Raw genomic sequence first — 13,850 nt, forward strand, 5'->3', positions numbered from 1 at the left:
AGGCTCCTCATCCAGGTGCTCTCCATGCCCTATTGCAAAGGGCCACATGGCTGGGACCCAGAGGGCCATGTGAAGGCCAATATTCGGCAACTCACTGTGGCACCACTCCGCCTGAGTTGTGATTTCTTGGTAGGAGGGCCTCTCCGCCACTACACTGTGAGCTCTGAAGGTGAGGACCAAGTCTATCCTCTTCATGGCTGTACCTCCAAGTCTTGCCATGCATGTTGGTCAAATAAATACAGAGGTACACAGTAGGTACCTACTAAGAGGTGGTTAGATAAACATAGGTATCTACAGAAAACATTTGATTAAGGCTGTCTGGGCATACAAAGGGATATATTCTAGGCCCCCAGTAAGTATGGGTTGAATAAACATAGGGGTATACAGCAAGCACTCAATAAATGGCTGAATGAAAACAGAGGTGTATACACTAGGTCTCCAATAAAAGTTGGCTGGGCAGGGGTGCCTGGCTGGCTCAGTTGGTAGAGCCCACGATTCTTGACCTCAGAGTTGTGTGTCAAGCTCCATGTTGGGCACAGACATTACTTTAAAAAAACTTGGTTGGGTAAACATTAGTACTCAAGATATTTGAGTTGGTTCAATGCTGTTTGATTAAATAAAGGATTATACAATAGGCACATAATTCATGTTGGTTGACTAGAGTAGTGTATAATAGGTGCCCCCAAAATGCTAGTGGATAAATACAGGAGTGTATAGAAAATAAAATCTACTGGGTAAAAGCACAGAGTATACACTAGGTGCCCGATAAATGTTATATGGGTCAATATAGACATATACAGGAGGTTCTCAATAAATATCAGCTGATTAAGTTGTTTGATTAAGGAGACTATACACAAGCATACATTAAGTATCAGTTGAAAGACTATGAGTATACACTAGGTATCCAATAAACGCTACTGGGATAAATCCAAGGGCATATAGTCGACGTCCAATAAAAGAAATTAAATAAAAAAACAAGGTGTACAGGGGTGCCTGGCTGGCTCAGTTGGTTGAGCCTCCCACTCTTGATTTCGGTTCAGCTCAGGATCTCAGGGCTCTGGGATGGGCTCCGCACTCGGCGGAGTCTACTTGAGATTCTCTCTCTCTCCCTCTCCCTCTGGCCCTCCCCTCTATGTGCACACGCGCTCTAATAAATATCTTTACCCCTCCCAAACAAAAAAAAAAAAAAGGAAAAACCCCAGGGTATACAGTAGGCACCCAGCGAATGTTGTGGGGTACCATACAGGGTCGGGTGCGTGGGTATGGGCCCCGGGTGGGCTTGTGGGCTCCCACCTCATCAGGTGCCGGGTAGAGGGCCAGCAGGGCGCGGGGCCGGTGCTGCCGCCGCGCAGCCTCGTTCCGCCGGTCCACATCCTCAGGGGCCGTGCGCTCTAGCAGCGAGGGCAGCAGTGAGTCAGCTGCCAAGTTCCTCAGGTCAAAGATGCTGGAGGCACCGCTGCTTCGCGGGGTGTCCTCTGGGGAGCCCGAGGAGTGCCGGGGATCATCCTGCCCATGGAGAAGGCACAAACTCGGAGCATCAGCTAAATGCACCTTCAATCCCGCTCCAGTGAGACTGTCCTTGTGCCCAGTCCATATACGGGAAAGCTGAGGCCCATGGGATGCGCTCACCATTATAGGGGTCACTTTGAGGCTCTGCTGAGACTCTTTCTAGAACCTTCTGCCTGGGATGAGTGGCCCTCCTTTATTACCATCCGGGGAGGCTACTCCTGGCACCAAGGTAAGGACATGTGTGCGCTGGGCGGGCGAGAACCTTCTGTGGGGCTTTGCTCACTGTCACCAGGGGAGGGAGAGTTCTTCCCAGTGGGACTGTCGCTGCTCTGGGTATCCCGCCTGACCTCCCCGCCCCGACTCAGCTATACGGTCAAAGGCAGACCACCGTGGTCCAAACCCCGACTCAGCTCGTGACCCTGTGTCCCTAAATCCAGCACGAGGGGCCTTGGGAGCCTCATCTCCATCCAAAAATAGTAACAATGGAAGCCATAACAATAATTCTTGGTAGGATTATCGTGGGCATAAAGTAGGAGCTCAGTGAATACTGGCTCAAGACCCAGTGGGCCTGTGAAGCTCCTCTAATCACCTTGCTGTGCCTCAGTTTATCTGCAAAATGGGTGTGGCCCTGCCTCCCAGGAGAAAAGACGAGGACAAGTATAAAGCCTTGCGTACACACTAAGCCCTTAATAAATGTTCATAATCATGACCCTGAACTTTTAGCTCATGGGGCTGACCCACTTCCTTTTGGGTTCAAGGCCGTTGGGGTTGCTTCCCGTCCCATGTGACCGAGAGCTGGGGCCGGAGCCCACACACACCCCCACACACATGTGCCCCGGGCTCCCTCACCGAGTCCTCTGGGCCGGACCTCTCATCCCCCGAAGTGTCCTGTTCAAAGACCTGGCGGGTGAGGCCCTTCTGCCGCTCTCGCTGGGTCTCCGCGGTGATGGGGCTGTACGCCGCACTCAGATGCTGGTACCTAGGAGGGAGCAGGGCTGGCTGGCAGCAGGGATCAAGGCACACCCACAGGTCCGTGTGATGCCTGCATGGCCACCCAGCCTCCCTGTGACCCACCAGGAAAGTCCAGCTGCCCTTGCAGTGAGCGTGGGCAGATAAGCAGGAGGAGCAGCCCAATGGGCTCAGACCTGGCCTCTCAACCCTCTGCCCAGAGCTGCCTCTGAGGCAGACCCACCTCCTGTGGGCGATGAGCCAATCCTCCGTGTACATCTCCACCGCGGCCCTCACCTGGGCATCCAGCTTTCTGTACGATATAAAATCAGGGTAAACAGAGGCAGGGCAAGAGTGTTCATCTTTCCAGTGGCCTGCGGGGGGCGGGGGGGGGGCCGCAGCATGCCCGTCGGCCTGTTTTGGAGATGTGGAGAGGGAAGCTCAGAGAGGGAGAGTAACTTGCCCAAGGTCACAGAGCCAAGCCAGGAGTTGAACTGGGGGCTGTGGGGAGCTTGATGGAAGGAGGGTGTGGATGAGGAGCATGGAGGCAGACCGGAGTAACAGAGGAGGAGGGCGGGGAGCTGAACCCACCCATCCTCGGGGATCCCAGGCTCCGTGGTCCGGCATTCCCGGGGCTGTAGCAGGAGCTCCAGGTCGTCAGCTGGAAACTCAGCCAGGTCCCGGAGGGGCCCGGGCTCAGCGTCTGGTGGCCGGCTCAGGAGCACATCCTCGAAGTCCAAGGGCTCAATGACTTCAGTCAGTGGGACCTGGGTTGGAGCAAGGTGGCTGTGGGCCATGCCCTGGGGGCTGAGGAGGGGCGGGGAACGTGGACTTGGGCTTGAGCAAAAGGGTGGTGGGAGCCATGGAGAGCGTTGGAGCTGTGAGGTGCCAGGGAGGACAGTGACCTCAGACTCTCTACCCCTCCCCACAGGGCCTGCCCCGCCCCTCTTTCCAGGCAGGAAATCACACCCAGTGCCTGGAGGGGCAGGGTTTGGCTGGAAGGAAAGGCAAGCGCAGCAGAGAAAGACAATTCCTCAGGTCCCACTCCCTCCCCGCTGCAGCTGGAAGTACCTCCCATCCCTGCCCCCAGTCTGGGTGGTCCCAGCAGCAGGAGGTGGGGCGACATCAGGCTGACCACCCACGGGGCTGCCACTGAGCCCCCCCAACCGCTAGGCACTGCAGGGAGAGAGGAGTGGGGACAGGCCTACCCAGGCCAGGGCAGAGGGGAACCCCACATCTGCTAGAGAGCAGGGTCCTGGAGGGGACACCCCCCAAACACGTACCCCCAGGGAACTGCTACTGCGCCGGCTGGAGTGGGGAGAGCCGCTGCGCTCCCGGGACACCTGCTTCCGCACCTCCGCAGCCACCGTCCTGGGGGGACAGGAGAAGGGGCCACTGAGGACATGACAGTTTGGGCAGTGGGACCCTGGGAACTTCACTTCAGGCCCATAAATTCATCCTCAGAGAGGAAAATCCAGGCCATGGAAGGGAAAAACCTAAGCCACGGACTGGGAGAACCCAGGGTTCAGGATCCGCAGATCTCAGCCTCGGGGCCTCAGGGCTGTGGCTGATACAGAGACCCCAGGACCCACCCCCCAAGCTGGGCCTGGGGCCCTTCCAACCCCCACCAAGCACAGATGGAAGGATTTGGTCCCTGCAGGGCATGAGGGTCACAAATCCTTCTTTATCCCTCAGGCCCAGTCGAGTCCCACTGGCCTGCCCCCTGGTCCCTGCCTTGGCTTCCTTATCTGGGGACCTCTGCCCACCCTACCTTCCATCCAGAATGTGTGTCCTGTCCCATCCTTGCTATGGGCTTTTGGGCAAGTTACTCCTGCCTCTGAGCCTCAGTTTACCCAACTGTACTTAAAGTGACCTCACGAGGCTTGCGGTGGGGAGCCGAGCAGGGGGCTTGGTGTTCGGGGGGCACTCCGTACCTCATTCTCAGGGAGCCAGAGACCAGGCTGAGCACGTGTTAAGAGGCCAGCATGACTCACAGAGCACACCCAGTAGCCAAAATCTGGGCTGTGGCTTTCCTAGGCCACCTGCATCTGCGCTGGCCTTTCAAGTCAGGGAGGACGAGGGTGAAGGGGCAAGACTCACAGCGGAGGAGGCCAGCAGAGGAAACTGGGACTTGGTACCCCCAGGCCCTCAATTCCTTCAGCTGAGCTTGGAAGGAGGGGAAGGAGAGAGAGAGCCGCACAGTTATTTGGAGAAGAGGATCCCAGGCAAAGGTTACAGCAAGTCCAAAGACCCTGTGGCGAGGCTCCGTGCTCGGAGCATGGAGAGTCCCGCTTTCCCGAGTCTCTATGACAGCAGGAATAGGGCTATGTGGTCCCCACGGAGGCCCAAGCACCAGCACCTTCCCCCAGGAGGTACCCAATATATTTTTCTTAGGAAAGGAATCCCTCCCAATTTCCCTCCTGGTCCAACTTGCCTAAATCCATCATGAGTTAGGAGAAGCCTCAGACCTTTCAGCTGTGTGGCTCTGGGCAGGTAGGCTACCCCTTCTGGGCTTCAATCCCTCTTAAAATTGAGAAGGCAATTGTCTGGGTGTTTGGGTATTATTCCCTTCCGTTTTCCACTTTTCTGTGTGCTTGGAAGTTTCATAATGAAAAGTTGTACCCCCCCCAAAAGTGTTACGCTGATCGCAAACCATGGACCGTGGATGAAATTAATGTGTGCGGTGCGCTCAGGGGAAGACAGGTCAGGGTGGGGGAGACTGGGGCTAAGGGGGGGTTCATCCGGAAGCCTCTGAAGTCAAACAAAACTTGACCATGACCCTGATCCAACGTGGGGGCCTCCAGCTGAGACCCCAGCATCATTCTTCTGCCTCTGTATTCTATTTACTTCCTCTCCCAACTGTCTCAGTCTTGCTTCTATTGTTTTGGGGGTCTGGGGCAAGGGAATGGAGGATCTTCCAGGAAATTCAAAGGGCATCCCAAATAAGCTATTTTTCCTCAAATTCCCAAAGTTGGGGCTGCCTCCCCTGGAAGCCTGGGCACACAGGGTCTTGGGGGATGATTTATGAAAATGCCGGGACAGGGCGCCCGTCGGTGCCCTGGTCCCAGCTGTTCTGCAGCTGCGGCCCCAGAGCAGGGAGAGGGGAGGAGGAAGAGCAGGGAGAGGGGAGGAGGAAGGGCAGGGCCTCCCACTTCATTTTGTCTTTGGCCTTGGAGAGATGGCCCCTGAGTGGGAAAAGGCCAGGTCCTCGCCACTGTGGCCACAGGAGCCACTTTCCTGTGTCACTGGGCTCTGCAGTTGGACCTGGGCAAGCAGGGATGAGTGTCGTCCCCTCTCTGGACCTCTGCGCTCAATATGGTACCCATATCGAACCGTTCTGGGTTTAAGGCTTGGCACACAGTAAGTGCTCAATTAAGGCTTGCTGTCACTAAGTTGCCTTAAAAGGATCCTGGGAAACTGGAATTTCTGGCCCTGCTTTTTCTGCTGGGCCAGAAGGGGCCCAGAAGGGGAGCGAGGCTCAGAGAAGGGCAGGAAGCATCTGGGCTCACAGAGCTGAATGCGTTAGGTGCCCAGAATCAAACTCCTGTGGGTCAGAAGCGAGTTTGTGCCCCCCAGCACACGGTACTCCACATTGCCCATGATGGGGAGCAGGGTCAAGAACAGGGGTCCTAGAACCTACCTCTCCCGTGTCCACACTCACCATCCCCCCCAGTGGTCCCATGCAGCCTCCAGGTTTCAGGAGCACCCAAACAAGGACAATCCTTGGATCCCTTCTGGGTGGCACCTGCCTCCTTTGCTTGCCCATGTGGGGTCATGCAGGCATGTAGCCTGAACATGACCTGCCCTCCCTCCATCTTCCCTGGCTCGCTAAGGGCAGCCCCGCCCTCTGGGCTGCTCAGCACCCATGCCTGGGAGCCATCCCCACTTCCTCTCTCTTTCTCATGCCCACATCAGATCTGCTTCAGACACCCCCATGGAGCACATTTTTTAAAAAGAGGCAAAATGTGGGTCTAAATATACTGGTTTTCCTCAGGAAATGATCTCTGGATTGCCGTGAGAGAAACTGCTGAGATCAGGTGGTGCATTAGAGCTACCAGGGAAACAAATCCCCCTAAGCTGAAAGTCAGCAATGCTACGGGACACTACACAGACACTCGGAGGGGAAAGATGAAGAGTGGCATCACTGGGAATTCATGTGAGACTGCAGACCTCACCCCAAGGCCGGGCGGATTAGCAGAGGTCTACTCCCTCTAGGGGAGGAGGACAATAAAATCAGAAATGGGAATAACATAAGGCTCTGTCTGACACTGTGTGTTCCCACTTGGGTAAAAAAGTTAGGGAAGAAGATGAGTCCATATAAAATCATGGAGATTTCTCTTTATACCCCACCCTAGCCCTCCTGGACTGGCTGTACACTTTAAAGACAAATGATCTGCCTGCCAGCGACAGGAACTCTCATCTGCTACTGGGGGAAGCCCTTTGGATAATCGCCTGGAAGGACGGAGTGAAGTTGAAGATAAACCAATCCAGCAATTCTACTCAGAGGCATAGACACTCAGGAGAAAACACGTGGCTGGGAACATTCCTGGCAGCCGCGGTCGTGACCACCCCAAAGGAAAAGACACACATGTTCCTTGACCAAAGACGGAGACTATGTGGATGGGAGGAATAGTATGCAGCAATGAAAAAGGATGCACCCGGCCACAGGCAATGGCTTGGGTGAGAGACTCAGGCCACACAAGCCTCGACACCCCACTTGATTCCATTGATGAGACATTCTAAACAGGCAAGAGTAACCCATGGCGCAGAGGGACCCAGCTCGGCAGGAGACATCATAACTCAAGTGAGGAAGGGAGGGGAGCCACCGGCAGTGTGCAGTTGGCTGAGGGACAGAACTAGGTGCAGATCAGGAGAGGCAGCTAGGTTGGGTGGCCCAGGAGATCGAGACTGCCTTTGTCTTGACCCGAGGGACTGTTTCCCTAACATCTGTTGTTTAATTGTTGTTGTTTGGTTTTTTAATTTTTTAAAAAGATTCTACTTATTTATTTGAGGGAGAGAATGAGAGAGAGAGAGAGAGAACACGAGCAGGGGGAGGGGCAGAGAGAGAAGCAGACTCCCTGCTGAGTGGGGAGACCAATGCAGGGCTTGACTCCAGGAGCCTGGGATCATGACCTGAGCCAAAGGCAGACGCTTAACCAGCTGAGTCCTCCAGATGCCCCATGCTTTTTAATTCTTTTAAAAATAAACTCTACCCCCAGTGTGGGGCTCGAACCCATGACCCCAAGATCAAGAATCCCATGCTCCACTGACTGAGCCAGCCAGACATCCCCCCCCTCATTGGTTCTATAACTACTCTTTAAACTTTGGACTTTTCTAGATGCATGTCAAATGTCACCATTATTTTAAAGGTAGAAAATAGCGGCGCCTGGGTAGCTCCATTGGTTGAGCGACTGCCTTTGTTTGGCTCAGGTCGTGATCCTGGAGTCCCGGGTTCAGGTCCTGCATGCAGCGTCCTGCATGCGGCTCCCTGCTCAGCAGGGGATCTGCTTCTCCCTCTGACCCTCTCCCTCTCATGCTAACTCACTCTCATTGTCTCTCTCTCTCAAATATATATATAAATAAAATCTTTAAAAAAAAAGGTAGAAAATAATAATACATGTGTGTGCTCAAGTTTGCAGATATATTTGGGGACAGGGGTGGGAGGGAGCCATTTCCTTGAAATCCCAGAGGCACCTTTGGAATTTGGTTAATACACGTCTCTTTGTTCTCTCCAAGTCACTATTTCCTTGAGTGAGAAATGCAACCAGCCCAGCATCAGATACCCAGGGGCAGGGGCGGGGGGGGGGGGGGGGGGGGGGGGGCAGTGGCGAGATAAGATGCCACAATCAGATGCCTGGAAGAATGGGAGGGGGGGGGATAGGTGAGGACAGGAAGAGTGACAGGGTTGCTGAGACTGTTCTGAAGTCTGGGGCCCCACGCTTCTGGGCTCACTTCCCCACGAGAGATGCTCGACAGCCGCCTAACCACTGTGAGTCCCACTTTCCATAGTTAAACCTATGTCGAGAGGCTCTGGTGACACACAAATGGCATTCCCGCTGGGGACCAGCCAGCCATAAACATACTGTGAGCTCTGGCCACTACCGCCATTCCATATTGTATTTTATTCATGAAAAAATGAACACGTTATATTGCTACAGTAATGTTTGTCTATGTTATTTACATTTATAAGAGTTTGGAGTTTTAAGTTGTCTCCCCAGATCTTTTTTTTTTTTGAAGAATCTGTTCATTAGGAAACGGGGGGGCTGTTTAATATCCGGGTCAATATGGCACTGTGGAATGACTGACTGAATGATTGACTAGATGAATTCAGGCCCAGATCTGAGCATGCAGACACCTGGGTGTCCACTTGGCTGTTAGGGAGGCCCTGGCAGAGGATGGCTGGAGGACTTGAGCCTTTTGCTTGTGGTTCACTGGGTCCCAGGAACATTCTCTGCTCTTCTTACCCTGGGCTCTATAGTATCTGTTCCCCAGGGCAGGACCCTAGGACCTCTCTTTTTTACTGGAGTGGAAACCAGGAACCAAGAACACAGAGACTGAGTGGCAAAGAAACAGGGTCAGAGAAGCCAAAGGTCCAAGACAGAGAGGCGATTCGGGAACATAAAAATAACAGAAGATAAAAATTGGCTGACCGCTATGCTCCAGACACATGGTCACATGTGTGACCGATGTTCAGAACTCCTCGTGGCTCCCCCCTCACTCAGGATACGAGTTAAGGTCTTCCCCACAACCTATAAGACCCTGAGGGATCTGCTCCCACTGTCCCCTTCCTCACTCTGCTCCAGACAGCCTGGCCTAGTCAGATGATTTATTTGTAAATACACTATGCCCGCTTCTGCCTCAGGGCCTTTGCAGTTGCCCTCCCCCCATTTTTGGATTGCTTTTCCCCCACATATGGGCACAGATGCTTCCCTGGCCTCTTCAGAACCTTGCTCAAATGTCACCTTATCATCCAGGCCTTCCTGATCTGCCTCCCATATCTAAAATGGTCCCCATCCTACCCATTTCCTTTCCTTGCAGTGTGTGTCCCCATAGCAATGGCACTTATCATTAATATATATAATCTACTTGATTGTGCTACTCCTCTGTCTACCCCATTTTATCTGCCACCAAGGGTGGATCTTTCCTTGTGTCTCCATCAGGCCAGCTCTGGACGGACAGGGCGCTCCTTCACTTGGGCGTGGCCAGAGCAGCCCCCCCCCCCCCCCCCCCCCGTGGAGAGGACCCCGGAGGCCAACTCCGACTGGCCATGGAGGCAAAGACAGGGGAGAGGCTCTTCAGCCCTGGTCTGAACTCCCCCTTCCAGGCTGAATCTCTTACAATCTCCACTGGCCACGGAAATGGATCCCCCAGCGCCTGGCGCCTGTCCCCTCCCCCGTCTGCCCACCAGCTGGTTGGGTCCCCAGCCCCCACTCCCTCCATTCAATCACCCATCCATCTCCAGCGCGTCCAGCCCGTGCTGGGAGAGCCTGAAGCAGGGCTGGGGGCAGGGGGCCATCCACAGCTGTCCCCTGCTCCCCAGACAGCTGAGCACGGGACCCTGGCAGTGGGGGAAGAGCACGGAAACCTTCCCGAGGGGCCTCCAAGGCCTCCAAGAGCACCATCCCTGTTCCCAAATCCCGGCCCCAGGAGCATCCCAGCCCCGCGCCAGGCAAGAGGATGGGTCGCAAAAGCCCCTCCTGCTCCCTCGCCCTCGGACTCGGGGACCCAGGAAGGACCCGGAGATGGCGAGGAACGCGGAGGGCTCCCGATACCTGCTCTCCCCGAGCCGCCGCCTCCAGGAAGGCCCCCGGACACGCCCCCACGCGTCCCCCAGCGGCGCCCAGGACGGACCTCCGCTCAGCCGCCATCGCACTCGCAGCCTCGCCGCGGCCCCAGCGGGGACCCCCACCGCCCTCCCCGCCTCCCGCCGCCCCCGCCCCCGCCGGAGGAAGCGGACCGGAGTCGGCCCGGGCGGAAGGGGCTTGAACGGTGAGGGGGGAAAGCCGGGGACGGGGAGGGCCGGGCCACCCCGGGGCGGGGCCCGGACACGTGCGGGTGTCCCCGGGAGGGGCCCGGCGGCGGAGCTACCTGTTGATCTTGTGCGCGAAGGCGCGGCGCTCGGCGGCCGCCATGGCGCCGCGCGGGTCCCGCCGCTGCCGCCGCGCGCACCGTCCCCGCCGTGGTCGCCGCCACCGCCGCCGCCTCCCGGTTCTGGGCCGCCCGGGCTGGGCGGGGCCGGGGCCGGAGGCGGGGCCCTTCCGGGTGTGCGGGGCTGCTCTGTGCTGCCCCTGCCGGCCGGAGGGGCGCGGGGACCCCGGGCCACCTCCGCGCGCCCCTCGGGTCTGCGGTGAGGAAACTGAGGCTCTGCAGGGGGCAGGGGAAGAGAGACGCCGGGACCGAGGCCGGGGGTGTCAGACTCCGGGGGATGCTCTTTCTGCCCTCTGATTAATCACCACGATCATCCGTAATAAGTATAATGTCAAGAGTTTATGAAGCACGGCCCTGCAATTCACAGGTGCGGAAGGAACGATCGGTTTCCCATTTTGCAGATGTGTAAACTGAGGCACGGAGCTGCCCAGACGCTTGCCCAGGACTTGAGGGATCACGGCGGTCTCTAAGGCCACTGTGGGATGTGCCCCAGTACAGGACGAGGGAAGCAGAGGGGTCCAGCTGGGCTCCAAGATGCCGGGCAATGTAACTGGGGCTGGAGCGAGCCAGTCCGGGAGGCTGGACTGGCCCGGCTGCCTCCACTGGAAGGAGGATGTGGGGACGTCTTAGTTCACTTGTGGTCTCAAATCTCTCCCCAGTGGTTCCTCTCCAGTTACAGGTCCAGTGCAGCAGTCTTCCAGAATTCCCCAGTCCTCACTCGTACCCCGGATGTGCCAACCCCTTGCTCATCCCCAAGCCTTTGCAAGGGGCGGGTTCCTCCTCCCGACAGCCCTTCCAGCCCTGGTCAGGAAATGTCCCAGGCAGAACTGGGGACTGATTGATACGAGGGCACAGCTCTACCTCAGTGGATCAGTATGAGATCCTGAGCGCAGAGAAGGGAGGCTCGGATTTCCGGGGACACCCTCATACCCTGCCACTCAGCCCCGAGCTCTGGAGGGCACAGCAGGGCTGTTTCCCAGCCTGGCATGTGACATGTGTATCTATCAGCAGCCCACGCACTTGCACTCGTCTGAGTGGTCCAGCCACTTTGACCAGGAGCCTCCAGGTGTAACCCCGCCCATCCCTCTGCTGTGCCCCACCCCATGTCACCCTCACCCCAGCCAGCAGCCTTCCTGGGCTAAAGTCCCTGCCTCGCCTTTGGGCTCCTGGAAGCCAGGCTGGACAAGAAACATGGAGATGAGCAAAAATTGGTGGGTTTCTCCCCTCCGCTCTGCCTCGTTCCAGCCCACACCCCATCATGGCTGGTCTCCCGGCTCCTGCTCTCGGCCCTCACAGTTTGTTCTCCCCTCAGTGTCCAGAAAGAGCCTAGAAACACCTGAATCAGGCGAGGTCCCTCCTCTGCTTAGAATCCTCCCTGGCTCCCACCTCATTCAGGGTAAAAGCCAAAGTCCTCCCCAAGGCCCACAAGACCCTGCCTGATCCGCCCTCGTCCCCTCCCGCTCTCCAGCTGCTCACCTCCTCAATGTCCTCTGAGCCCTCGAGCACAGCTCCCACTTCGCACGTGCTGTTCCCCTTCCCACATGGGGCTGCCATTACCACCCCACTTTTGCAGATGAGAAAACTGAGGCCCAGAGAGGCAGAGCGACTTGCCCAATTTTACCCGGTGAGCCAGGGTCCGATCTGTGATTCCAGATTTGTTACCGGGGGAGCCTGATCCCGAAATGTGTGCTTCCAAAAACCCCCAGAGCCCCAGCCCAGGCCAGGCTGTGGGGCCCAGGGTCCATCTCTCAACTTCTCTGAGTTTCCACTTCCTCATCTCCTCCGTGGTGGGGCTTGAGGCCTGTCCCAGCACTAGGCACAGACCTGACTTGGGAGTGCCAAGCTCCTGGCCCTTGTGGGAACCGATTCCACCCAGGAGCCTATGGGGGCTGCGAGCCCTGTGACTCCAAGCTCCATCTGGGTGGAAGGGCTGCTTCAAAGATCCCTCCAAGGAAAGGCCCTGCCCCCGCCGCCTGGAGCTTGCTACCTGCCCTGGTGCCTACCAGACCTGATTGGTGAGACAGTTCCTCTTCAGGGCACGCCAGGCCTGACTCAGGCAGGCGGGGTGAGGGTGATCCTGGCAGCTGCTCAAACAGAGGCCAAGCTTGGCGGGGACTTTGGCCTCCTTTGGCTGCACGGAGGAACAGACTATGGGATATGGGGACAGTGCCTGTGTACCAGGGAGGAGGGACTGCCCTCGCCCAGGTGGAAAATGACTGGGCCCAGTGGAGGTGGGGCTAAGGAGGCGGGCAGGTGCTGAACCTCCCTTCCCGTTAGTGATGGAGTGGAGCCGAAGATAGCTCTCTTCACACCAGCGCCCCTGCTGTTCCCACTGCCCAGAATGCTGTTCCACTCACTCCCTCCTCTGACTGCTGGCACTCCATGAAGATCTGTTTCTGGCCTCTCTCTCCTCCATTCCCCTGATTGGCTGCTCAGTACTTGTTCTAGAACCTCACCGTCTGAGTCCGTGCAGCATTATCTGTATGCTTGCCTGTCTTTCTGTGGGGGGGCAGGAAGCAGCAGCCTCTAGCCCTTGGCACAGGCTGTGCCCTTGGCCTGGAATGCTGGTTCCCCTGCTCTTTACCTGAACGAACTTCTATTGGTTCTTAGGTCTTCCTCGACCCCCTCCCTTCCCTGCCCAAGCTGGCTCAGGGGCTCCTCTGGGTCCTCCTGCCTCCAACCCTTGGGGTTCCCTATCACAGCCCCGACTACACTCAGTTGTAACTCCCTGTTTCCCTGGTGTCCCATCTCTCCCACTCAAATGTCAGCTCGTGCACGAGGAGCAGGGATTTTTCTCTGCCTTATTCATGGTTATGTCCCCAGCGCCCGGCATAGGGCTGTGCGTATACTAGGTGCTCAATAAGAGGATGAATGAAGCAGAGTGGTACAGGGGTCTGGTGGTCAGGGCACTCTGACACCTCCCTGTCCCCTAGTGCCTACTATGTCCACCATCAGTGTGGTGGGAGAAGCCAGCCCCATAGCAGGAGGACAAATGTCTCAACCTCCCCAGCTGAGTGAGGGGGCGGGGGGGGGGGGGGGGGGGGGGGGGCAGGAGGATAGGTAGAGGAAAGCTGAATGTGGGAACCCACTGCCCCCTGGTGCCGATAACAGGAACGACAGGCTCAGCCCGCTCAGGACTCTGGCCCATCCCTCAGCCCTCCTGCCCACAGGCACAAGGAAAGCCCTCCTCTTGCAAGAAGGAGAGGTAGGTAGGGGAGGGGGTAGTATGCGGGTAAGCCCGGGTG

General features: G+C 56.9%; 1 protein-coding gene across 6 annotated transcripts in view; it reads right to left on the reverse strand.

Annotated features, from left to right (window-relative positions):
* Positions 1 to 12,491, reverse strand: part of DOCK6 (dedicator of cytokinesis 6) — a 43,186-nt gene extending 30,695 nt beyond the window's left edge. For 3 of the 6 annotated variants that reach the window (XM_045991118.1, XM_045991116.1, XM_045991112.1), the window contains exons 1-6: positions 10,546 to 10,661; positions 3,741 to 3,828; positions 3,049 to 3,224; positions 2,702 to 2,770; positions 2,359 to 2,488; positions 1,294 to 1,506 (exon numbers count right to left, since the gene is read on the reverse strand). In XM_045991118.1, the coding sequence (XP_045847074.1) occupies positions 1,294 to 1,506; positions 2,359 to 2,488; positions 2,702 to 2,770; positions 3,049 to 3,224; positions 3,741 to 3,828; positions 10,546 to 10,589 (720 nt within the window). In that variant the 5' untranslated portion in view covers positions 10,590 to 10,661. Of the gene's footprint in view, positions 1 to 1,293; positions 1,507 to 2,358; positions 2,489 to 2,701; positions 2,771 to 3,048; positions 3,225 to 3,740; positions 3,829 to 10,545; positions 10,662 to 12,267 lie in introns of those variants that run through there. The other 3 variants (XM_045991114.1, XM_045991113.1, XM_045991117.1) reach the window with 2 other exon arrangements.
* Positions 12,492 to 13,850: the final 1,359 nt, after the last annotated feature.

This window comes from Meles meles, chromosome 20 (genome assembly GCF_922984935.1).
Source record: "Meles meles chromosome 20, mMelMel3.1 paternal haplotype, whole genome shotgun sequence".
In the NCBI taxonomy this organism is placed as follows: Eukaryota; Metazoa; Chordata; class Mammalia; order Carnivora; family Mustelidae; genus Meles; species Meles meles.